Raw genomic sequence first — 27,689 nt, 5'->3', positions numbered from 1 at the left:
TCATCTCTCTCAGCTAAGGGGTCCTTGTTGACATTTAAGAGATATGTTCCTCCCTTGACACATGACAGCTTTTCGACGGCTGATACCTTGGCTGTAGGAAACAGACTTTACCGGTGGTTCACAACCTTTTTATTTCCATTTAAAAGAAAATGAAAGGGGGATAAAAAAAGGTTAAAGTGGTTTAACCAATTTTGATGATCAAATCAAATCAAACCAAACTTTATTTATATAGCACATCTACAACAGCCGAGCTGACCAAAGTGCTGTACATGGTCAAAACAAAAACTATTAATCAAAACAAAAGAAAAACATCCAAACAATTCAACAAAATCAATTCAAAGCATCAAAACTAAAGAAAAACATCCAAACAATTCAACAAAAACAGTTCAAAGCATCAAAACAAAAGAAAAACATCCAAACAATTCAATAAAAACAATTCAAAGCATCAAAACAAAAGAAAAACATCATAACAATCAACAAAAACAATTCAAAGCATCAAAACACGAGAAAAACATCAGCGGATGAAATGCATTAACACGTAGCAAGAGGTGCAAAGTTAAAAACAAATTAGGTAAACTCAAATGCAGTTAAAGCCAGGGAGAACAGATGGGTTTTAAGTAGGGCTTTGAAAACCCCAATTGACTGGGCAGATCTGATGGGGAGAGGCAGACTATTCGCGTCTGGGGGCCACAGCCGCAAATGCACGGTCACCTGTGCTCTTTTTATTAGGTATGTTAACTAATTTTGCTGCGGACCCCCTAGAACCCCCCCCCCCCACCCCCCAGGACCCCTGGGGGTCCCCCGGACGCAATTTTGAGAACCACTAGCTGTAGTGAAGTGAAAGGATTTTTTTCTTTCTTTTCCACTTGCCAGCTTCATGGAGGTGTGTGAGCACATCACCAGTTAGAGCAAGCTGCAGTTCACTCACTAGGTGAGTTCTACAAGTGACCACCTGGTGGCAGTAGTGATCCACACACCTCATACTTCCATTCAGTGTTTTTAAATTAGAGTTCTTGCTGTGTGTGTGTGTGTGTGTGTGTGTGTGTGTGTGTGTGTGTGTGTGTGTGTGTGTGTGTGTGTGTGTGTGTGTGTGTGTGTGTGTGTGTGTGTGTGTGTGTGTGCATGCGTGCGTGCGTGCGTGCGTGCGTGCGTGCGTGCGTGCGTGGGGGGGGGGGGGGGTTATAGAGGGAGTGAAGTGTGTGCTCCACACGTTGTGTATTCATAAAGGCTTCCCACATGGACAGAGATAAGCATGTGGGCACACTGGAGCATGTCATACTGACTGACTGACGGACTGTTATGGCACTTCCATTGCTTTTTGGCCTTAACCCATTTAAACCTGTTACACCCATTGATTGATTGAATACTTTATTAACAGTTTGCAAATAGTACAGTGGTACATTATACAACCATTGCTAAAAGGATAACACAAAAAGCCCCATGGGCTTGTTTCCATTGTGGTCCTGCGTATCCTGTCACGGTTTCTGTGGTGTGAGAATAAAATAAAGTGATGATCTGTGATCTGTGTTGTTAACATTCTTCAAGATTATTCCCAAGTCTAAACACATTTTTAGCGGCGCTAGCCGGATACCTTTAGGTATAGAGCGGATCCTGCTCTATACCTGACTTTGTCCGTGTTCACCGTCAACGCTCTGATTGGTCAGACCCGTCAACGCTCTGATTGGTCAGACCCGTCAACAAAGTGATTGGTCAAGCTTCACGTGACACGGCTATAAACACATTATAAACACATATCGATGAAAAAATGTATCAAAGGCGCCGCTACCTTCACACAGGGTGTGATTTTTAAATTTGTTTTGGTAAATAGTTGATCTACAAGCTCACAATGTACCATGCAATTCAAACATCAAATATCCTACATATAAAACAGGTTAAAATAGTCATGATTTTGATGCTATATGAACCACTTTGTTAACTGCCCTTTCCTAATAACAAACATATCCATAGAGTTGGGTTCCAGAGATAAATAATAGTGGGGTCCTTGAAATGAGAAAGTTTGAGAATCACAGGATCAACAACAACCAAGTCTAGATCTACAGTATACTAGAATGTGTAAATTTGGGGATACTTGGAGACAATGACACACCTAAAGTGTGAGTAGATTATCTGTGCTGTGCCAAGTGGGCCGGCCAGACACAAATAAGACAACAATAAGCTTGACCTTCAGTTCAGATCCAACACACAACTCACAGTGAGGGAGGACAGACTGTCTTTCCACAGCTACAGGAGGCTCTATCTTCACTTACACACCTCTTCCACCAGGGGGCGAAAGCCACTAAGAAGGCAACAGTGCCTGGATCCTTCAATGCGCATGTGTGAAACATGTTGACACGGAAGTAAGTGTGTGTGTTGTAATCAAGCAGCTCGAGCTTTGTGATCTCGGTGAAAAACGTGCCATAAAGTAGGTAAAAACGTGTGGAATGGAGTCTGTACGGCTGAAGATAAATGAACACATGACGTCGGTGGGAGAGGAGATATTGTGTGTTTTGGACAAACAGCAGCGTGGTGCTGATGTTTGTTGTGTGAAGCTTGTCAGAGTGTTTGTGTTGGAGCGCCTCAGTGCGGCTGCAGAGTTCATGTGCAACCTCTTCCAGAGAGAGATAGAGACACTAGAAACTCTGCTGGAGAAACAAAACAAACTGCTGGACGTTGATTTTGATGTGGACATCGATCTACACCCTGCAGGTATGTCTGTTACACACACAACATCACACTACACACTGCAGGTATGTCTGTTACACACACACACACACACACACACACACACACACACACACACACACACACACACACACACACACACACACACACACACACAACATCAAACTACACACTGCAGGTATGACACAGCGATTGCATGCATGGTGAGGCGTTGTTAGGTTGTAGATCTGGTTTAACTCCTCGTCCCACTGCTTTGATCCACACACACACACACACACACACACACACACACACACACACACACAGTGGAGCCGCAAAATGTCTAAGTTCCTGTATATTCCGTATTGTTCAATAAAAAGCGTTTTAATCCGATTGCCAGCCATTTATCCGACACTACCGGTTGGGAGGTGTATTGCACTCTGATACATAACAAAAAAATAAAACAATAATAGAAGATGGCCGCCAATCGGATTAAAATGCTTTTTTTTTAACAATATGGGAGATAAGGGTACTTACCGCGGTCCGGCTCAACTTTATATTTGAAATGAAAATTAATGTACATGTGTGAGTTGTAAATGTAAAAAAAACGAAAACCAGGAACAAGTGGGTCCATGACTGTCATGGTATGACAGTCATGTTTCAGGGCTAGTGAATCCTGAGATCTACATGATTCTCACTGTTCTATTATAGCAGCCGTGTTGCCTTTTTTTAAATATCGTTGCTGTTAGATACCTTGTATCCCCTTATTATAACCTTTTTATGTGTCTTTTGTTAAATAATGCCCTAATTCATCATACTACAGTGTCACACAAAAGTAGCAAAAATATGCAATGTACAAGCTTTTGATCTGCTATTTCTGAATTTGAATTCTGAAAAGTAACAGTTTGGACATATTGTTGTTGCTGTGAGGTTTCCACCTCACAGCAACAATATTATAATACCTACATAAAGTTTAATATTATAAATATCTATAGTCTCTATATATAGTCTAGTCCTTATGCATGTCATATCAAAGACCTTATGAAAGTCCTTATTAAGTCCTTATTATTAAGTGCGTATTGTATTTCTTCATTCCAGACCAGTTTGTGGAGTCCAGTCTGCAGGCGAAGAACAGTTCTCCAGCGAGGACCGTTTCTATTAAACAGGAACCTGAAGACCACCTGGATCTCAGTAAGTTTTATGCACTCTCTCTTTATTAATTGTATTGGTGAAAGTGGGCCGGTATCTGAGGGTGTAAAGATGATTGATGACCAATATGAATTGGTTCATTGATTTCAGCATTAACAATGTGACTACATTGATGCATGGACCCCTGCATCTATCTAAACGTACCATGAATAGGACAACGGTTCCGGTTGTAAAAGTATTACTGGGTTCACTGAAGCTGTGCAGTTAATTCTACTTCAGTATTAACTAACCAGCTGCAGAAGAGAAGACTCAGTGATCTTACATTTACAAGTAATTACTTTCGAAATAATAGGGACTGCCTCTCATTCACCTCCCATTCAGCTTGTCTTGCATCTTCTATGAGAGCTGCAATGTAAACAAACAACGGCCACTATTTTCAGCACAGAGCGCAGTCAGCGCACCATCAAATAAAAAATGTTCACTTCACAAAAATAACAGAAATGCTCCAACGTGGGCTTGTATGGAACTTCAATCAGACACAACAACTTCCCCGGTGTCTCTATTATGCTCTCCCAAATCTCCAACACCATTGTTAAACAGTCCATAAACATTTGGTGTCAATTTAGGAAACATTTTAATCTCACTCAGATAAGCTATCTCTTTCCATTGGTTTCCAACCATCTTTTTCCTGCATCACAGTCCGACTTTGCATTCCAGCTCTGGAGGAGAAACGGTCTGAACTTTTTAGGTGACCTTTTTGTGGATAATACTTTTGTTGCCTTCTCTACACTTACAGAAAATTATAATATTCCTAATACCCATTTTTTCAGGTATCTTCAAATTCGTAGCTTTGCGATACAGCACTTCCCCTCATTTCCACATCTTACGGCTAAGTCAAAGTTTGATGAATGTTTAATTCTGAATCCTTCACAGAAAGGCACCATCTCAAGTCTATATAATGCGATTCAAAACCTGAACCCCCTATCCTGGGTGGGGGTAAAGTCGGCATGGGAGCAGGACATAGGCATAGAGATCCCAGATGCTATATGGAACCATAGTATTGAGCGTATCCACTCTTCATCGTTTTGTATTAGACATGTTCTCATCCAGTTCAAGGTCTTTCACCGATTACATTACTCAAAGGAGAAACTGGCCAAAATGTATCCAAACATAGATTCTAAGTGCCCAAGATGTAGCCACAGCCCCGCAACCGTGGGACATATGTTCTGGTCCTGTCAATCGTTGACAGACATCTGGAATAATTTCTTTAAAACATTCTCGCATATTTTCAAGAAAATTATTAACCCCAATCCATATATTGCCATCTTTGGAGTACTCCCCATCGAATATAAGCCCTCAAAGCATGAATCGAATGTTATTGCCTTTGCTTCACTAGTCATGCGACGTTTCATTCTTCTGAATTGGAAATCCACAATGCCACCTTCCTTCCTTATTTGGATTGAGGAGATGATGAAATTATTGAGACAGCTGATTGAGGACAGCACTGTTGATTGCTGTCCACATGACCAAGTTAAAAAATGAAAAATAAAGTCTTTAAAAAATAAATATATTTTTTTTTGGAAGATGTGGGTAAAGAGTAATCTTGTTGATACTTTTTCCAGCCACAACTGGTGACTGAGGTACTGCAGTGGAGGTACAAGATTCAAACCTTTTATAGAGTCTCGTTGTATCTTTCTCCTAGACTTCCGGCACGTACCTGTGTGTAAAGAGGAGGTTTCACCTGAAGAGGAGCGGAGCCCCAATCTGGTCCAGGAGGAACCAGAACCTCCTCATATTAAAGAAGAACAGGAGGAGCTACGTGAAAGACCTGAAGAGGCTGGTGGGTCAACGTTGACATTACTAGCAGTGCAAAGTGAATATGATCAGGGGTGCACATAACTGGTGCGCAGGTGCGCATGCGCACCCAAAATAAAAAAATGCGCGGCACATCAGACGACGCAAGGCGCTTTTGCGTACCAACAGCTGGGACAGGAATTTCCAAGCTTTTATTTTTTAGCAAAACTAAAAAATAAAAGCCTGGAGATCGAGGCTAGGAATTTACTTCCTGAAGCCACACTCACACAATCACGCTAAAGCATGCGTCGGCCCCATGTACAGTCATTAGGCGCGGGGGGAGAGGACGCATGCTGCACGTGATTGTGTGAGTGTCTCGCATCGCCTCGCATCGCCTCGCATCGCCTCGCTGTGTGCACGCAGCCAGCAGTGGCTGTTAGAGGCACTCGTCACCGATGATGAACGCACCGTAATGGTGCAAAATATGCCGTGAACGTCCCAATCTGGGGGGGGATAAAATCAGCGCAGCACAGGGCACTAACCTTGGGGGCTTCACCAAACGGCGTGAGAAAAAAAAACGGCGAAAATCGGCGGAATTTGGAAGCTGCCCCCCCCCCCCCCGTTGACAAACAGAGAGACAGAGCTTGTAGCCAGCACCTCAACTGAACAGGTGATGTAGGACTGTGGAACATCACAACCTATAGTCCGGGAGTCATGGGGCTTAACGTGGTTTCGTCGGTTAAAGTTTTTTTCTCAACTGATTCTTGCTGCTGGGGGTCCCCTCTTAAGGATTCAAGAGGGTGCCCGGTGAAATCCCTTGGGCATTTTTTATTATTAACCCCTTAATGCCCAAAACACTAAAAATACACCCAAAATAGACTTCTATGGTATTTCATGCAAAATACTTGATCTAATTGCTTAAAATGTGCTTTCTACAGTGTCTATCCATGTAAGTGGATGTGTACAGTGCATTAGATTCAATATTTGTAAACTTTTAAATATTAACCCCTTCATTCCCAGAAAAACGTAATCTTTAAACTGTGATATTGTGAAATAGAACATGCACAGAAATCAAATCAAATGCATCAGATCTGCTTCCTACTAAGTCTAATAGTGGAACTGGTCATGTTTCCTTTTGGATGAATGCATATTAACCCTTTGAGGCCAACCATCTTTTAGTCATTAACCCTTAAATGCCCAAAACAAAAAACCTTTTGTATGGCATTTTATGAAAAATATTGAATGGTTTAGAATTTATGTACAGCTGAAGTTCATCCAACTACCAAAGACAAAACAGGAAACAAAGGAAACTAAAACAATTAAAATGCAATTAAAACAAGTGAGATTTTTTATCGAATGTGCAGACTTTACTTTCTATTGTTAAACTTTTGTTTGTCCTGCACCTGGGCACTGAAGTGGATGAAGCTTTTCATTTAACAGAGGGAACACTGCATTACATAATGTAAAGTTCAAACCTTTTATAGGGTCTCATTGTATCTTTTTCCTAGACTTCTTCCACGCCCCTGTGTGTAAAGAGGTTTCCCCTGAAGAGGAGTGGCGCTCCAGTCTGTTCCAGGAGGAGGAATCAAAATCTCCAAAACATGAGAGGAGCTCCAGTCTGGTCCAGGAGGAACCAGAACCTCCACAGATTAAAGAAGAACAGGAGGAGCTACTTGAAAGACCTGAAGAGGCTGGTGGGTCAATGTCACTAGCAGTGAAAAGTGAAGATGATGATGAAAACAGAGAGACCGAGCCTGTGGCCAGCACCTCAACTGAACACATGAAAACACAAGTTTATGTAGAGGACTGTGGAACATCACAACCAACTAGGGATGACCAGCTCCTCTCTTCACACTGTTCTGAATCAGACACTGAAGACAGTGATGACTGGGAAGAGACTAGGGGAGATCAGTCAGCTTTAAACACACTGAAATCACACAAGACACAAAATGTGGGAGGACAGCGCACGCTGTCCCAGGACCTGGGGAAAGTGTTTAATAGAAAGGACAATCTGAAGAGTCACACAATAATTCACACGGGGGAAACGCCCTTTGCTTGTAAAGTTTGTGGCAAAGGCTGTGCTCGCAAGACTGATCTAAAAACACACATGCTGACTCATACTGGCAAAAAGCCCTTTTCTTGTTCAGTATGTAGTAAAATCTTTGTCAACAAAAGTCATCTAAAAACACACATGAGAACTCATACAGGCGAAAAGCCATTTTCTTGTCCAGTGTGTGGTAAAGGCTTTGCTCAGAAAGCTAATCTAAAAACACACATGATGACTCATACAGGCGAAAAGCCCTTTTCTTGTACAGTATGTGGTCGAAATTGTGTTAGCACAGGTCATCTAAAAACACACATGAGGAGTCATACAGGTGAAAAGCCCTATACTTGTTCAGTTTGTGGTAAAGGCTCTGCTACGAATAATCATCTAAAAAGACACATGAGGACTCATACAGGTGAAAAGCCATTTTCTTGTGCAGTTTGTGGTAAAGGCTTCACTGAAATGGGTAGTTTAAAAAGACACATGAGGAATCATACAGGGGGAATGTCTTTAGTTTAAGACATAAGATCATTCAGTCTAATCCTTATGACAATGACATGGATACTAAAGCAGAGGAATCACATAATCATACAATATCAACAAACATGACTGATACATACTAAAATGAACATTAATAGTTAGACTCTGTAAAGCCTTTAAGAAGAATCCACCATTGCCATGTTATGAGAAATGTTCAGTGAAACTCCATGAATGCATGATTCTTCTAAGAGTTCTTTTGCCACGTTTTACACCTGCATAACGTGTGTGCTCGTCGGCAGGCATGTAAGCAAAGTGGTTTTGCCTTTTGGGTAGTTTTTTTTTTACTCAACATCTTGCCTACCACCCGTTTTGAAAGTGCACATATGCAGGATGTGAGCGACTTATAACGAGCGCTCCCCAAAAGGACTTTGCGCACAAGCCTGCAGGTAATGCAGGTGTACAATACAGCAAAAGGAGAACACTTAGAAGAATCATGCATTCAGTTTATTGACAAAGTTGCTCATGACATGGCAACATTGGTTGGTTTGTGTTAAACAACGTCTTTACAGAATCAAAGAGGACAACCCAAGCCGTCTGAAGAGGTGCAATATTGGTGAGTTTATCGTCATTTAATACAAGCAGATTGAACTTTGTCTCATCAACGGGGCTGTCAATGGAAGGAATTGCACCTTAGGTTAAGTTTCAGCAGACAGTAGGGTTGTTGAAATCAAAAATGATTACGTTTCTCAAGTGTTTCTTTTGACTGCACCACTAAAATATTTTATTCAAAGTAAAATACCACATTTACCTCCTAAAGTTTCCATTGGTCTTCCAAACTCCATCCTCGTTCTTCACCTGCATGTACGTTCCAAAAAGCATGCAGTAGACCGTCCCTGCGATGCCAAAGTAGTCCGTCTGAAAAAGGAACACCACATACTCAGTCTACCAGACCATCATAGGCTACAATCATTAAGTTCGAAATCACTTCTCAGAGCCCTATAGAACTTGAGGAACCGAATAGAACAGGGCGCCACTTCTCCATTGAACTCAATAGGATGAGAATAGCCACCCTGTTCTATTCTCATCCTATTACTTTGAATGGTGTGCTCATTCTATATACACTTCGTCGTACGACAAATACCAAAACTAGCTGATCTACAAGCTCAATGTGTCTGACGTGAGCTTATAGATTGGCTATTTCGGCAAAACAAAAATACATTTAGTCGAGAGCGCAAAAAGACTGGTGTAGAGTGGTTAAGTGAACATAGATGATCTATGTTGAAAACGTTCACCTATAATGACATGCCTAAAATAGGGATGGCAAGTTTGGTTAATACTGTTGTTATGAACATACCTGATAATTCCATGGTCTGCCACTGAGCATCTCCGTGCACTGGAACCCCGAGGTCATACACTTGTCCGTGAAGGCCGTACCAGGAGGGAAGAGTTCCATGTCAATGCTCTGTCCCAGGTCGATCAGAGTCAGGCCATGGTCCAAGTTATCTGGCGTAAAAAAAATATTTTTCATGAACTTAGGATAACAAAAAAAAAGAAGACAATGTTCTAGTTTTTTTATTGTAATATTAAGTATGAATACAGCATCTCTTGCATGCATTTTTCAATGTGGGGTCTTTTGTCAGTATCAGGGTTTATGCTGCACAAAAATATGCTTGTATATCTGCCAATTTTGAGAAGCACCGGTCTTCATGATGAGATACAATATTGATATATCGCCAAACCTACCTCTCCCAGTAGGAAGTTGTCAGGCTTGATGTCAGCGTGGACGATGTGGATGTTGTGCAGCTGCTCCACCATGTGTAGGATGCAGACGGTGAGGTACATGACCACCGGCTGGGGCATCAGATTAGTTTCATCTTGTGTAATATAATTTATCTTTATAGCATTATTCCCTCCAGCTCATTTACTTACTCAGTTACTGGTAGTACAATATGAGCATCACGGTGTCTGTCCACGTTTGTCAGGATTTTAATTTAACTAAGTCATATTCATCTAATAATTATTATGTTCATTGATATGCTGTAAATAACTGTCATACTTTAAAGTCAGGGTCCCCACGGTCATGAAATTCCTGGAAATATTTTGAAATTAAAAAAATAATAATCCAGTACTGGAAAAGTTTTGGAATTGATCAAACTTCATCAAAGGTCCTGGAATTTATCAAGGGTCCTGGAAAAATATTTGGCTATGCATTGTTTTTGGCTATTGATTTGTTTTAATACAAAACCTTTTCATAAACATGTATAACATTACACAAAATATGTAACATAAGTAGTTTTTCGCCGAACAGGCTGTGTAACACCCCATCCGCACTGCCAGCGATGCGACGTGACGCGACGCGAGCGGGCGATGAAATGTCATTAAAATACATGTTTTTGAATGAGACCGTCCTGACCTACCGCAAGTGACAACGAACCGTGCAACGACGTCGTCCACCGCTCCTATTTTTGCTCGCAGGCTCTATTTCAGCGAGGTTTCGCGGCTGTGCCCACCCCCAAACACTTTTTATTGTTTTTTATTTATTTATTTTGCTACACTGCCTATCTTTGGGCATTGTACATAGGAGTAAGAGACACATTATTGCGCTGAATGATTGTTATATAGGCCTGGAAATTGGGCTAAATATTCTGGAAAAGTTTTGGAAAAGTTTTGGAAATTCATTGCTAAAAATGTGTGGGGACCCTGTAAAGTGGTGCTCAAGCTTTTACGGTTACTGTGTATACCAGGTGGTTCTCAAACTTTTTCCTGTCAAGGACCCCCAAATGAATAAACTATGCATTTGGTCGCAGACCCCCTTCCCCATCTGAAAATATTTTGTGTCGATATATTATGTTGTGTTATTAAAATGTTTCATAAAGTTCAAAATATATCTTTGGAAAATAGCAGCATCTTTAAGCTCACACACAACCAGCCATCAAGAAAAAAGAAAAATAATAAGAAATACAATTTAAACAAACATATCAAAAAGGAGTAAGTTGAAGTAAAAACCTATTAACTCCCACCCCTTTTCCTCGAATTCATAATTTCCCGCTATACCATAAGAATAAATACATTCTTAAAAAGTATATACGCTTCATATGTATGTCAAGAAATAAATATATAGTCATAAATTAACAAACTTCTCATGAAATTTCACTTGACGATTAATTGTCATACAAATAATTGACTAACAATTGTATTGTTTTTCACTGTTGAACATGGGAACATTACATTTCTGTTTTGCTTTTAGGCTTTGTAAACTAAAATTGCACAGTAATAACCTCCAATAATTAACTTCCAACAATCTACAAAGAAATGACTGACAATGGCAATAATTTTACACTTAAATGTTTTTACATAGTGGAAACCCTAAATCTCTAGGGTGATCGACAGGTACTTTACCCCTGTGCCATCTGAGCACCTGGGGAAAAAAAATATATTTTTAATGGAATAGCCTATGTATCTCACTGTCAATGACAAAATATGTGCTCTGACGAAGATGTGGAGCGGCAAATGTTTCCCCCTTCTTTTAAGACATCTAAGACTGTCTCCAACATGGGGTCCTCAGAGTCCTCATAAGCCAAATCTTTGTGATAAGATGTTTTTTTTTATTTTTAAGAGATTGAAGTGAGAGGTGAAAATATTTGGTGTAGAGGGGAAAAAAAAGAGCAGACCAAATACAGAGCCACGGTCAAGTTTTACTACTGAATCCGACAAATTAGAAAAGATCATGTGCAAACAAACAAAAAAATATATGAATTTACACAACACTGATATCTAGTGGGGGTCCCTGTATCATCTCTCTCAGCTAAGGGGTCCTTGTTGACATTTAAGAGATATATTCCTCCCTTGACACATGACAGCTTTTCGACAGTTGATATCTTGGCTGTAGGAAACAGACTATACCGGTGGTTCTCAACCTTTTTTTTCCATTTAAAATGTTGTTACAATTCAACAAAAAGAATAGTCTACAAACTGCTTATAAACGTTTACAAATGCTTTATAACGGCTCATTATTGTAAAGTGCTACCTATATTTTTTTAAGCAAACATTCGTGACTCCAATCTTTGATGGATGCAGATGCGTTCCCGGTTTGAATGGGTTAAACTGTCACTTTATAAACGTGCAGATACCCTGTATACAGTTATACTGCATGTTTGTTTGTTTGTTTACTGTTGAGTGAGAAAACAATGTTGCACATTAAGCAAATCATCTGGGAAAATTATCGCCACAATCCCCTCCTGGGGGTCCCAACCCACAGGTTGAGAACCACTGTTCTACTCCACTACATCTCAGAGGCAAATATTGTATTCCTGCTCCACTACAATTACCTGAAATGTTTAGTTACTTTGTAGATTTTGATTATTATTACAAAACATTTTGTATGCACTTTATACATTTGAACCCTTGTACTTTTACTTTTGGTACTTTAGGTATATTTTGATGCCAATACTTTATCTTCTAACAAAGTATTTCTACATTGCGGTATTTATAAGTAAAACATGTGAGGACTCAACTTGTGTTTTGCAAGCTGATGACTTTCACTTACTGTAAACGCTATTTCAAATAGTGTGAAAATAGCCGATCAACAAACTCACAACGCGTTCACACGTTGTGAGCTTGTAGATCTGCCATTTTCACTATTTTAAGAATTCAATACAGCAATGCATCGATATGAAAAAATAAATTGTACTTGGTAATTTATCTTTGAGTACTTGAGTATTTACTTGAGTTTATACTTGTGTCCACCACTGGCTCTAATGTCTGACAGCGAGTCTCTGGTTCGATTCTCGAGCCTGGTGGCTGCTTTGCTGCATGTCATGCTTCTACTCTCTGGCTGTTTCCTGTCTCTCTACTGTACGATACAATAAAAACGTGTGGTGTGTGTGTGTGTGTGTGTGTGTGTGTGTGTGTGTGTGTGTGTGTGTGTGTGTGTGTGTGTGTGTGTGTGTGTGTGTGTGTGTGTGTGTGTGTGTGTGTGTGTGTGTGTGTGTGTGTGTGTGTGTGTGTGTGTGTGTGCTCGTAACAAACTGCTGCGTAGGACAGCACTAGGGCTACAAAAAATAGCAGAAATAGTAGATCTACAAGCTCATAACGTGTTGCATCACAACACTGTGTGAGCTTGTAGATCAGCTACAGTATGTCTGCTATTTTTGGAATTTTTTGAAAATGTAGAATAAGGTTCAATATGGAAACGGTTATGATGATTATGCCAAATAATTGCGATTAGCTCAAATAATTGCGATTAGGTGATGATCTAATAATTGTGACAGGCATAGGTGGGAGATGTCTTTCTGAGAAAGTCCAGAGTACAAGATTTTACAGGGAATTGTCCTGGGAATCAGAAAATAGATCCTCTTTAAAGAGTATTAAGTGTCATGATGGTGGACTACCAGTTTATGGATTCTGATTATGAAACTCATAACATGATATCTCTCTCTCTCTCTCTCTCTCTCTCTCTCTCTCTCTCTCTCTCTCTCTCTCTCTCTTTCTCTCTCTCTCTGGGTCAATGGTTCTCAAACGTATTCATGTCAAGGACCACCAAACACATACAGTATGTATTTGGCCGGACCCCCGTTTGTACATGCAGTATAAAATAGGGTTAAAGTGGTTACGCTTATTTGATGCTAGGGGACCCCTTGGAACCCCCTCAATGACCTCTGGGGGTCCCTGGACCCCAATTTGAGAACCACTGCTTTAGGAAAACAAAGGTAAGATACAGCAGCAATAGCAAGTTTTACTGATCTGTTCACTACTTTGATTTTGATGTAAAATTGTCCTTTTGTCTGGGTCTGAACTCAGTTATGACAGTGAGGTCACATGACTGTCAGTGTGTTTGAATGTCTCTGAGGAGACAATAAACTAAGTGAACGTGAACCTTTACTCACAACAAACTGTTTGCCAGAGTTATCACACAATAAATCAAACAATCATAAAGGTTTACACCTAGAACTACTTAGATCTCTCTCTCTCTCTCTCTCTCTCTCTCTCTAGAAGGTTGACTGAGTCTTTGTTAAAGTATAGAGAACCAAACTTTCACCGTGGTCAGATTATATTCAACATGGAGAGGTATTGCAACTTAACTATTTACTTGACAATCTACTACAGTCTATTATTACAATTACTACAATGTTGTCATTCAACAGACGCTGTTATCCAGAGTGATCTATAAAGTACAAGATCCCAGTAAGCAGCATGGATCCTAGTCAACCAACAACTGGGTAAGTGGACAATGAATTAAAGTGATAATAAATTAAGTGTGTGCTACAAAGTAATTACTCTACAGTTATAAAACTAAAGTATATTTGAAGCTGCTGTTAGCTGATTTACCTGTAATCAGTGCAGCATCTTAAATGAGCCTGTTGTCTCTTCTGAATCAGGGGTTGGAGACACATACTGTACAAGAAGAAAATATATGTATTAATCAATTAATTAATTATCATCATCATTATATCATCATTATTATTCATTTTGCATGTTTGTATTTTATATTTTGTATTTGGACCCCCAAAATTACATATTTGGCCGCGGATCCCAATCTCAAAATATTGATTCCCCCCCAAAAGAAAAGATTTGAGTTACAAATGTTCGTTTTAAAAATATATATATTCAAAGATTTGTACAACTTTTAAAGATTTTTCAAAAATAGCAGATCTACAAGCTCATAGCGTGGCACTCGGTGCTAAATCTGCTGTTTTTGAAGAGCCAAAGTATTACATAATGGTATAAGTGGTTACACAGATGTGTTCCCAGTGTTAATGGGTTAAACAACAGCCCCACCACTAAAAATAATACATGTCAATGGAGACATGTTTTCAATATGTAGTTAAATGATTTGACCTCTTGTCTAGCATCAGGGTCTTGAGCTCTGCAGTGTTGTTAGTCCGTGTTGTTAGTCCGTTAGCCCCCTGCAGGGGCTAACGGACTAATAGGACAGTCAGTCACAGGCCTATATTGTTGATCAACTATTCACTCACATTGTATGAGAGAATATAGTTGGGACAAATGTGTATTTGGTGTATAGGTCAGTAGCAGTGCTGTCAAGCCTATAATGCTGGAGGAGAAGGGGGTGGGGGCAAGATGTCCACTTCAATGCTGTAGCATGCAGGCCATTCTGTTGTAGATGTGTCTCCTCCCTCTATTCAGTTATTCTACTTTGATACTAATGTGAACAATAGACATAGCCTCCTATACCTCTATTAACGTGATAACCATTGTTTTGGCCACTTAAATAGTATTCACAATAGAAACTGCACATACATCACAGTACTGCTTTTACAATTGATAAGCCTAATCAGCATTTATTTACCCAGACATGGGATGCATAGCAAGTGTTACCCAACACGGTAACACTTGCTATCTATGCATACCTCGTCTATAATGCATTATAAAAATACTTTTAATGTATTATAATATGCTTATAACACTGTGTATAATTATAGTTATACAAACTCATAAAGCATTCTATAATGACTTATACGGTCAAGTATAAATACATGTGATATGCATATAACACTGTATACAGTTATAAGCATTCATAACAGTACTCACAATGCGATCCTGATACGTTATAAACAATTTTATAATGACACTTTCTATGCATCCCATGGCAATTCTCATAGTTGTAAGACATAATCATGTTATAATGCTCTATTATCACCAATTATCATGCATTGTAATCACTGTTAAAATGCATTATACTGTCATTATAAGTCACTATAAGTGGTCATTTGTTGCTTAAAACAATTTCAGAAACAATTATAATAATTAACGTTTAGTAATAAATAAAGTCATTATAGGATGCTGTATAATGTGTTATGACTATGGTATAATTACACAGTGTTATAAGCAGATTATAATACATTATAATTATGTTTATAGTGCATCATAGACATGGGGCGCATCACTCTTGCACTCTTAAATGGTAATAATAAATGTTCTGCATTGAAAATTACAAGCTGATGAACATATGCTCTCTATTATTATTTTATTATTTTATTGTTATTATTATTATTAGATACTGTATATATGTGTGTTGGAGGGAATCACATCCTGCAAAAACGTAGTCTCGCGTAGCCAGACCCAACTGAAAATGAAAAACAGCGACCTCTGCTGTTCGCAGGGCAGAATCTGTTCTTGAGAGATTAGCAAAAACTAGACTACACCGCTGGCATATACATATGGCCTACATATTTTTTCTACACTTCTTATAGCCTACATGACTCATATATGCTATTTAATGGTAATAGAAGAAATATGTATTCATTCACATTTATGTATTTGACACATGCCACAGGCCACATCAAATACGCATTTAGCCCTGTGTGTCTCATATACAGTATGTAGGCATATTTCTTATATTACCATTAAATAGCATATATGAGTCATGTAGGCTATTAGAAGTGTAGAGAAATTATCATTATTATTATTATAATCCACAACAAAAGCCAGGTAGAATCCTCCCAGGAACTGTCAAATATCTCCTAAACAATCTTTTAATAGATTTAATTAACAATAAATATCAATTAAATAATAAAAGTTTTTGAATTATAAAATAAAAAATATTTATTAGTCCAAATTAAGTCACAGGCTTTTACATTTTTTTGTAGGCCCCTCCCACTAATTGTGCAAGCCAATTACATTGTCACATGTCATCAGAGATCATGTGTAGCTTAAATGGAGTGGATTGGTCCAAAAAGAATCATGTTTTTGCATCAAACGGTTACATTTTGTGCATTTGTGGCGCCCCCTATGGATCAAAGTGGCTTTTAGGGATTCGTTGAGAACTACCCTTGACATGTGATTAAAATTTGGGATTGACCGGACGTTTCGTTTGTGAGTTTTGGCCTTTTTTGTAATACAGGCCCCTCTCGCTAATTTTGGAAGCCATTTATGGAAGAACCGTATGGACTATAAAAATTCCGCTTGGAGATGTTTATCGCATGGGTCCAGAGATCATGTGTACCGATTTTTGTGAAATTCGGACAAAATATGTGGGAGGAGGAGCTAAAAGTGTGTTTTGAAGAAAATTCAAAATGGTGGAAAATCTATCCTGACGCAAATGGGCGTGGCCCCCTATATGGGGAGTTAAGTCATGACCCAAGGAATCTAGGGGAAAAAATACTTTTATTTTACGACCTACGGTTCAAAAGTTAAAGGCCAAAACGTAAAGGGGGCTTTTATAGCGCCACCATGAGGCCAACTGGTGTACTTTTTTTTTTGATAATTTCGGACTAAATTATGAACCTCCCCTCCAAGTCTTGTAACTCTAGCCCTTACAGTTTCTGAAAAAAAAAATACTTGAAATCGAGTTTTTTTCATTTTCCCATTAAAGTGGATGGGGAAATTTAATGCACTAATAAATTAATATCAATTAAACTATGTAACCGATCTCTTAGCAAAATACACGCGCGCGATTCCCGGTGAAGCCGGTCATTTTGACATATGGCATATGGGATAATGAGTGTCCTAGTCTCACACTCAATCGAACTCTGCAGCCGCACTGAGGCCACCGGACATTACCTGTTTGCTTTCTAAACTCGATCTAGCCTTTGATTGCCTTTCAATAAAACCATATTTGATAGACATATGTATCACCTACATGTTACTGATTATAGGGAATGTTATATTATTGTAATTCGTTGTTTATTTCCTGAGCAATGGAATTAAGTTGCAGCTAAAACTCTTGGGGTTGCAACATGGCATTTTAACATCTTTGATCTATGAGCTTGTAGATCTGCTATTCTTTTTTTAAATCGTGAACATTTGTGCAAATCTTTGAATATATAATGTTTTTAAGCGAACATTTGTAACTCAAATCTTTGCATCTGGGGGTCCCTGGAACAAACTATTTTACAAATGTCCGTTTTAAAAAATATATATATTTAAAGATTTGCACATATTTTCAAGATTTTTCAAAAATAGGAGATCTACAAAGCTCATATCGTGGCACTTGGCGCTATGAGATTGTATATCTGCTATTTTTGAATAGCCAAATAAATCTAAAATGACAGAGATGCGTTCCCGGATTGAATGGGTTAAAAGATCACAGATAGAGGCAGGACCTGACTATTCAGGGCTTTAAAAACAAGCAGTAAAATCTTTAAATACATTCTAAAACTCACAGGTATTTGTATTCGTTTCTTTGTATATTTCACTGGACGCACCTGGCATAAATTAACTGACTACTTTCATTACTGTAAGCAATGAAATAATTTTAATATCAATCAAATCGTCGTTGTCTAATCACCCTGCCGGGGTTTATTTCTGAACATTGACCTGCTCCCCTTTGATTATCTCTTGCAAAGTGCATGACAATAGTCAAGTCTGGAGGAGATAAAAGCATGGATAGGTCTGCAGGGGTAAGGAATGACCTTAGCTAGCTGTCTCTATTGGTCAAAGCAGGATTGAAATAGAATGGGTGTACTGCTATATAAACATAATACTGTATGTCCTGGTGAGTCGTGTTTGTGCGTTCAGTTCAGTTCTTTTTTTTTGTTCTGTTCTCACCTTCAGTTAACCAAGATCAGGGACCCTCAGGGGTCTATCTTGGACCCCCTCATTTTCTCATCTTTCACAAAAAATGGCAGATCTACAAGCTCACACAATGTTTGCTTCTACAAGCTAAAGCCAAATGTTTGCCTATTATCACATGCCTAGAATAGGGATGTTACGTGCTTAAGTTGGTTAGCAGAACAGTATACAGTTGTTTGTCCTAATCTCATTTTATGAATTATGTTCGTAGTTATTTGACCTCAGCTGCATTAGAACAGCTTGTTTTAAGTTAAATATTTTTGCTTAGAGTTGTTTTTTTCTTATTATACATCTATAAACTGCCTTTGATTTCAGGTTTGTTTTTTTAAACTAATCAAAACAATAAAACCCCTATTTGTATGATATAGCCGAAGGCCAAGCAGTCTAGAACAGGGTTTGTCTGGTGGTTCGTCCTCCTGTTGGGGGATCCTCACTGGCAGGTCTACTGCCAGTAGGATACAATAGCAGTGGCAACACAGAAATATGTGGGGAATGTATTGACATGTTAGGTGGGCAAAACAAATATTCATATATAATATAATTGGGGGAAAACAAATTACTTTGATGACGGAGAGGGCCATTTATGTCCACCCTCCCTCTAGGGACCATATTGTGTATCTGCACTCACCAGTAGTACACTGTAAACCCCATCACTGAAAATTCCCAGAATAGTCACAATGTTGGGATAACACACATATTATTCAGTTCAAGATTGTATTTGTTTATTAATTTCACATTTCAAATACATTTAGTAATACTATGTTTATGAACAAACATGTCCAAATACATTGGACATAAAAAAGGAAGAAACATAGCGCAATGAAACGTAGAAATTAAAGTGAGTCATGTAAACTTGCAAACTTGGAATTGAAACAGCTGAAATCAATAATATATATATATATGTCACAGGTAAATTGGCATTCCAGGGAAATTGGAAGGTGAGCGCTTGTTTTTAGGCGCAGGGCGGGGCTGCGAGGCGGGGCTGCGAGGCGGGGCTTTGATGCGAGGACGATCGCGACAACATGGATATACATACTACCGGCCTCAGTGGCGCACTTCGATAATCATTGGACTCCCCATCCACTACCACTGGGAGTCTGGGTTTGACTCCTGCTTGGGACATTACTTTTTCAAACAACCGCGGACTACTTTTTTTGGACCAGTTTTGGTAGTATAGTATAGTTTTGGACCATGACGGAGGCGCGCCGACTCAGCAGACCTTGAGGTCGAGGCGTCGCGCCCGAGCGCCTCCAGGCCGATCGTCTGCTAGTCGACTAAGAGCCGTCCGAGTTATGTACCGATAGGCACAGAATCATAAATGATGTTGTGGGGACTGCGTTTGCCCCTCTATAGTTTGCCCCAACTGCCACTCACTGCACTAACATAGCCCACCAGCCCCGCCCCCTCAGGCTCGTCCCCTTGTGCTTCAACTGCATGGAATAAGGCTGTTCGCGGGTGTGTGTGTGTGTGTGTGTGTGTGTGTGTGTGTGTGTGTGTGTGTGTGTGTGTGTGTGTGTGTGTGTGTGCGTGTGTGTGCGCGCGCGTGTGCGTGCTCGTTTGTGCACGTGTCTGCATGCGTGTGTGTGTGGTGTGGGACTCATGTCTGGCTTGCATTGCCCTCCAGCGTTGGTTCTACAGAGTTGCCTGGGGGGCGGTGAAAACAAGCGCCCCTTTTCCAATTTACCTGGAATGCCAATTTACCTGTAACATATATATATCAGTATTTGCTGTCCCGTGGCAGCATTTATGGTGGGGTCTGCATGTGGCCCCCGGGCCACCACTTGCCCATGTATAGTTATAGAAAGTATATTCCGCATTGAAAAAGATTAGGATGAAATAACAACAATTCATGCCTAAATATGAAGCAGCTAAAATATGTTAAATGTTCATTAGAAATGTGTATTTAATCTCATATATTGTAAACGTGTCTAAAGAGGACAGGGAGTGTGTCTCTGCACTTTACTGTAGATTATAATAATAGTTCATGTACAGCATTTAATAGACACTAAAATTGTGTCACTGTGTTGTGTTGACCTGATATCACCCTGAATGATATTGTTAGACTTTGATACTGAACATGTTGAAACAGCTCGTATAGCCTAATCATAAAGTTTAACATCTAGCTGTACAATTTTATGAAGCACTTTATTCTTACTATGAGACGTTATCTGAAAACAAAGTTACTTTGATACCGAACAACATGTTTAAAGTCATATAATCATAAAGTTTTATATTTTGCTGTGTCATTTAATGAAGCACTTTATGCTTACTATGAGACATTACAGTACTAAGTAGTAGCCTACATCTGAAAACAAAGTTACCTACATCACCAGACACAGCATAATGTAACCAATGTGCTGACTGACATTATGTTCGCCTAAGACAGTGGTTCTCAAAGTGGGGGTCCCCAGGGGTCCTTGAGTAGAGTGACCATACGTCCTCTTTTACCCGGACATGTCCTCTTTTGGGGGGCTGTCCGGCCTGGGGCTGTCCGGATTTTTTTTTATAAAATCCTTCAAATGTCCGGGGTTTTGAGAGTTTGTACTGTAGTGTTGCCATGTCTGCTTATTTATCACAACTTCTGGACAAGATTTGGCTTGTTTTTCTGGCTTGTTTTTGGAGGTATGTTTCCCTATTTCTCTCACAAGACTTGGCAACACTGCTGATAGGCTACATGCACACAGTGACAGCAACGAGACACACACACACACACACACACACACACACACACACACACACACACACACACACACACACACACACACACACACACACACACACTGGACAGCACATACTGTACATCGCGCTGCCTGTCATTCATTGATTCCCAGACGTGAAAGGCGGACGCATGCACTGCCCCCACGAGTGAATGAAAATGCAGAAACGCGAAAGCAATTTCACAGATGAAATGTGGAAAAAGTACCAGTGTTTTTTCTGGGCCGTGACAAATGGGGAGCAGAGTGTACTGCCTGCAAAGCTAGAACGTATGTCTCCGTGGCAAATGTAGCCTACCGACTTTGATGTACCCCCCAAAAAAAATCACGTGCATGCGTAAAGTGTCCTCTTTTTGGGAATTCAGAATATGGTCACCCTATCCTTGAGGGGGTTCCAGGTGGTGCTTAGCTAAATTAATGAATATGCATCAAAATCGTTGTAACCACTTTAATGTAAATGTATACTGTACATTTTCAAAAGATCCTGAAGATGTTTGAAAAATATATATTTCTAAACATTTTAACAACCCCCTCATTTTGTCCCTCCAGACACAATAGGACATAGCAGTGGCGGCCATTTTCTGGTTCCACTTCAAAATAGTCAATGCATTTTTCCCATTGACATTTCCAAAAATATTTATATCAATTCATTTAAGCCTAGAATCAAGCCATCCCGGGTCTTGGTGAATCATGACCATTAACATTTTTTTCTGTGATTTTTTTAAATTTAATTTTAATTAATTTTAAGTGAATTATATGATATACTATATTTAATAAATACCCTTTGTTTTGCCGTTTTCAAAAAAGTTTTTTCACAGTTTCAAACGTTTTATGGTCATGATTCACCAGGACCCTGGATGGCTTGATTCTAGGCTTAAAATAATTGATATAAATATTTTTGGAAATGTCAATGGGAAAAATGCATTGACTATTTTGAAGTGGAACCAGAAAACTGCAGAAAACCCTATCTCTTTGGTGAAAACAGCAGATCTGCTATAGCCGAATGTTCACCTAGTATAACATGCCCAGAATATGGGATGCTACTTTATGTGGCTAAGTTGGGTAGCAGAACAGTACAGTTGTTTGTCCTGACTAATAATCTTTAATTTTATTACTTCTATTCTTAGTTATTTGACCTCAGCTGCATTAGAACAACTTGTTATAAGATGAACAATTTAGTTGACTGTTATTTAGTTTTCATTATACACCTATAAACTGCATTTGTTTTCCAGTTTGTTTTGTTTTTTAAACTTGAACGGAATAATAAAACCCCTATTTTTATGACATAGCCGTAGGCCAGGGGTGTCATTTGGGGTTCCAGAAAATGGCAATTTCCACCCACTAGCTTTCACATAACCTAAAAATGCAGTTATTTTATTCATATTTACTCCACCTCTGACTGATTTTTGCAAATAAATCTCTTTTATATCTGCGACCATACATTCATCTATCACTTTAAAACTGGCACTTTTCAAAAAAAAAATCTTTTTCAAAAATACCAGATCTACAAGCTCACAACACATCACAGTGCGTTGTGAGCTTGTACATCAGATTTGTTTTAAATCAGGCTTAAGTGGTCACTTTTTTTACCACCCTCTAGTTCTTTTTTAAATGAAATGACACCTCTGCCGGGTTTGTCGGGCGCTACGATACAACAGCAGTGGAAACACAGAAATGTGTGGGTAGTGTATTGATATAATGACAATATTGGGTGGGGGAAAAAAGAGTAGAAACATATTTGATCAAACATAAAAACAGTGGTTTAAGAAAGTGTGAATGTATGTGTAGAGCAGAGGAGGACAAACTTTGATGATAGAGAGGGAATGTCCACCCTCACTCCAGGGACCATATTGTGAATCTGCACTCTCACCAGTAGTACACTGTAAACCCCATCACTCAAATTGCCCATAATAGTCACAATCTAGGGATATTAACACATATTATTCAGTTTAAGATGTATTCATTTATTTCAAATGCATTCAGTAATACTTATTACATTTATGAACAAACACAAATACATTGTACATACAAAATGCTATGAAATGTAATGAAATGAGCTGTAGTAATTAAAGTAAATGGGTCATGTAAACTTGCAAACTTGGAATTGAAACAGCTGAAACAATAATAGCCTATGTCAGTATTTGGATATTGACCCTTGGGCAGCATTAAGTTAAGGTGGGGTCTGCATGCGGCCCCCGGGCCGCCAGTTGCACCCATGTATGGTTTTAGAGAATATATTCTACATTGAAAAAGATTAGGTGAAATAACAAAAACAGCAGCTAAAACATGTTAAATGTTCAAAATAAATGTGTATTTATTCTAACATGATGTAAACGTGTCTAATGAAGACAGGGAGTGTTTCTCTGCAGTTTTATAATAGTTAATGTACAACATTTAATAGACACTAAAACCACCAGTTTGGATTGTTTTGACTAACAGGCTCAGAAATTGGGTGGGAGTCTCAGGGAGTGCCCTGGAATGGTTCATGTCCTATCTCTCTGGTAGATGTTTCTCTGTTGCAGTAGGCCCTCATGTGTCTAAGTCTGTTCCCCTTTCCCCTTTCCTGAGAGCTGCAGCGTCGGTGGATATGTTTAAGAATCAGCTAAAAACACTACTGTTTCAACATGCTTTTGGGTAATGTCATTGAGCTTCTCCTCCAATGGTGAAATATGTCTGCTGTATTGTTTTTCTCTGAGATGCATTGTGTTTTTGTTTTTGTTTCTGTTTCTAATCATTTATATGTTTTTTTTGCTGTTTTTATTTCTGCTGTATGTAAAGCACTTTGAGTCCTCTCTGTGAAAAGTGCTATACAAATACAATGTACTTACTTACCTGACCTCTTATTGTCATCTCTCTGTCATTGTGTTGTGTTGGCCTGATATCATCCTGATGTTGTTAGACTTTGAAATTGAACTGAATGTTGAAACAGCTCATATAATCATAAAGTTTAATATTTAGCTGCACAATGTTATGAAGCACTTTATTCTTACTATGATACATTGTCTGAAAACAGTTGCCATGTCCGCTTATTATAAGCGACTTTGGGATTGTTTTTCTGTAAAGTTGCTTGAAAGTGTAGTTGCTTTTTTGGCCTTGTTTCCTAATGTTGTTTGAACCAGTTTCATGGCAAGGACCCCCAAATTAATAATAATAATTAATTGTCCGCAGAGGCGCAGACCTCCCCCTTCTGAAAATATGTTGTGCCATAGACCCCCATACCAGATCTGTGGATTTGGAAAATATCCCCCCCCCCCCCCCACACACACAATTTCTTCTTTAGAAATAGCCTATCGACAATGTGAGCTTGTAGATCGTCTATTTTCAAGTATCCAATGTATTTGTATATAGGCTTAAAGTGCTCATAGTCGCTTTTGTTGGGCTTGTTTTCACAAACCTGGTTGCTTATTTCTCTCGCAAAATCTGGCAACACTCTCTCACACACACACACACACACACACACACACACACACACACACACACACACACACACACACACACACACACACACACACACACACACACACACACACACACACACACATATATACAGATCGCTCGCTCTCTGTGTCTGTCTTTCTCTCTATCTCTGTGCAATAGTCTCAAATAAACCCCCCCTTCGAGCACACTCGCTCACTCTCATTCTGTTTTATAATAATGTTTAACTTAATACAGGACTGGACGGTAACTATGCGGGGGATCTGTTGGTTGGGATCAGGTCCACCGACCTTCCATAGCCACGGTGGCTGTAATGTGCTCTCATTGGCTGTAGCGTTCATCTCCTCGCATGGTGGTCGTAGCTCCTTTCATATTGTATGATATTGTCTGCTGTCCTGTCTGCGACACAGTTGAATATCTAACAGGGTAGTTATCTGAAAACGGTCCGAAAGTCGTCGCAGAGCGGATAATCGCGGCCATCTCGTCTCGCGGAGCCTTTCACACAGAGCGAGCATTAGCTCGCCGATCAAAGACCAATCAAAGGTTTTGTCGGCGAGCGCCAAAAAAGGTCGGCAACAGCAACATCGGACCAAATGTCCTGCAATGTGTACCTGCCTTTGGTGACAAGCTGAGACTTTGGCACCATCAGTAGGCCCTGCTGGAGGATCACAGCCAGCGGCCAGGCTCATGGGGAGTTAAAAGATCACAGATATAGGCAAGAGCCTTACCATTTAGGTTTTAAAAAAGAGCGGTAAAATCTTTTAATCAATTCTAAAACTTAGAGGTAACCAGTGATGGGTAGCAAAGACTGTTATGAGTTTAATTCTAGTTTTGTATCAGTTGCGTGTTTTGTATATTGCTGTTGCTAATGCCCGAATAAAGTGTTTCAGATTATGTTTCAAAGCAGTTTTTGAGAACTGTAACACTGCATGTGTTACAGCTGTACTCGGTCTTGATATCAGCTTTGCAGCAGCATTGGATTACTGGTACAGGGCCCAGTGTTGTGTGTTCTAAAAGGTATTTCCAGGAATATCCTGTTAAACAAACTAAGCAGATTATAATTACAAAAAAACCCAACATGAAGCACTGTTGACTGTAAACATTTTATATAACTGGTTACATATTTAGATCTTTAGTTGTCTTCCAACTGTGACTGTGAGTAGTTGACCATTAAATATGTTTCATCTTGGTTATCATCCTGCCAGGGTTCATCAGCAGAGACCAGAGTCTCCTGTACCCAGCTGTGTCTCCATGAAGAGTGACCAGTCTATGGGTAAACCTATTGTCAAAGATGGACACCACTCTGAACAGAGGTCAGAATGTAAAACAAACAGAAAACAACACATTATTTAGTTTTATTAGGCTCTGCTGATCAGAGATCAGAAGTCATAAGATTACTGGTCTGAATGCCAAAATGTAAAGTGGCCTGTTATAGTGACACCATGAGTGCGATTGCAACATTTGACATGGAGTGTATTCCCTGGCCAACTGGGAGTGTGCTTGCAAAGTTTGATGCCGATCGATCCAGTATTGTCCGAGATTAGCTGCACACACACACACACACACACACACACACACACACACACACACACACACACACACACACACACACACACACACACACACACGCAAACACACAAACACACACACACGCGCACGCGCGCACACACGCACACACACACACACACACACACACACACACACACACACACACACACACACACACACACACACACACACACACACACACACACACACACACACACACACACACACACACACACACACACATACATACACACACACACACACACGGACAGATCATAGACACAGTCTTCGCGTCCCAGTCTGTCGGTCTGGTGAAGACAACAAATGTAGCCCCACCTCTGACGATAATGCTAATTCTGAACACAAAAAGAGAGATTTCTTTAATTGTATTTAATGTTTTGTTAGAGTAAAAGGTTACTTTACGTTGTTTGTTTCTCTCCAGTTTACTGTAGGCTACTTTATAATAAATTAACATAGTTAATGTACAACATTTAATAGACACTAAAACCAACTGACCTCTAATGTGTCTCTCATTGTGTTGAGTTGGTCTGATATCATCTTCACATTGATACACTTTGATACTGAACGTTGATTTAACGGTTCATAAAGTTTAATATATAGCTGTACAATTTTATAAAGAACTTCATTGTCAGAGTACATCTGAAATCTGACTTATCAAATATGACTAATGATTATTCATTTAACAATGTTGTGTGTCCTATTTTACAGGTTTCCTACAGTATTTAGATGTCTACCAACTACTGTGACTGGTTGACCAATAAATATAATGCTTAATCTTGGTTATGATCCTGTCAGGGTTCATCAGCAGAGACCAGAGTCTCCTGTGCCCAGCTGTGTCTCCATGAAGAGTGACCATTCCATGGGTAAACATATTGACTTCAAAGATGGACACCACTCTACTGATAAGAGGTCAGAATGTAAAACCAATAGGAAAAAAACATTGACGATGTAATTTTATTAGACTCTACTTATCATAAGTAAAAAAAAGTATTTAGATTATTTGTCTGACTACTTTTGATATTGCCATTTTACTCCCATAGCATCACATCCAAGAACCAGAGCATCATCGATTATGATACAACTGTGTGTGCGTGTGTGCCACCACAAATGCATTTTTTGTTGGCCTCAATGGGCAGAAGACAAAGCGCTTTTGGAAGCGTGCTCTATGTAGGCCTCTCAACATCATTGGGGTTGACTGGGTGTGGGAGTTCATTCATTGTCATGACTAACAAGATCATACTTTACTAATTTTGTGAAGAAGAAAACATGTTTTCGCAACAGACATTGAACTTTTGTAGCATTAGTGACACCTC

General features: G+C 39.4%; 2 protein-coding genes across 2 annotated transcripts in view; both read left to right on the top strand.

Annotated features, from left to right (window-relative positions):
- Positions 1–2,474: 2,474 nt before the first annotated feature.
- On the top strand, positions 2,475–8,482 carry LOC311062826 (uncharacterized protein; the record flags this gene model as incomplete). The annotated part of the gene is made up of 4 exons (XM_084082045.1): positions 2,475–2,706; positions 3,760–3,852; positions 5,513–5,650; positions 7,113–8,482. The coding sequence occupies 4 exons, from the start codon at positions 2,475–2,477 to the stop codon at positions 8,165–8,167; spliced, it is 1,518 nt and encodes a 505-aa protein (XP_083938171.1). The 3' UTR covers positions 8,168–8,482.
- A 5,787-nt stretch (positions 8,483–14,269) lies between these two features.
- LOC311062825 (protein NLRC3-like) overlaps positions 14,270–27,689 on the top strand; it is a gene marked incomplete at its 3' end in the record, with an annotated part of 30,304 nt that continues 16,884 nt past the window's right edge. The window contains exons 1-2 of the mRNA XM_084082044.1: positions 14,270–14,346; positions 27,172–27,285. Coding sequence (XP_083938170.1) covers positions 14,321–14,346; positions 27,172–27,285 — 140 coding nt within the window. The 5' untranslated portion in view covers positions 14,270–14,320. The remainder of the gene's footprint in view (positions 14,347–27,171; positions 27,286–27,689) is intronic.

The sequence above is a fragment of the Gymnoscopelus microlampas genome, assembly GCF_963454915.1.
Source record: "Gymnoscopelus microlampas genome assembly, chromosome: 16".
NCBI lineage: Eukaryota > Metazoa > Chordata > Actinopteri > Myctophiformes > Myctophidae > Gymnoscopelus > Gymnoscopelus microlampas.
The sequence above is the reverse complement of the archived record's forward strand: the minus strand, read 5'-3'. Positions and strand labels throughout refer to the sequence as shown.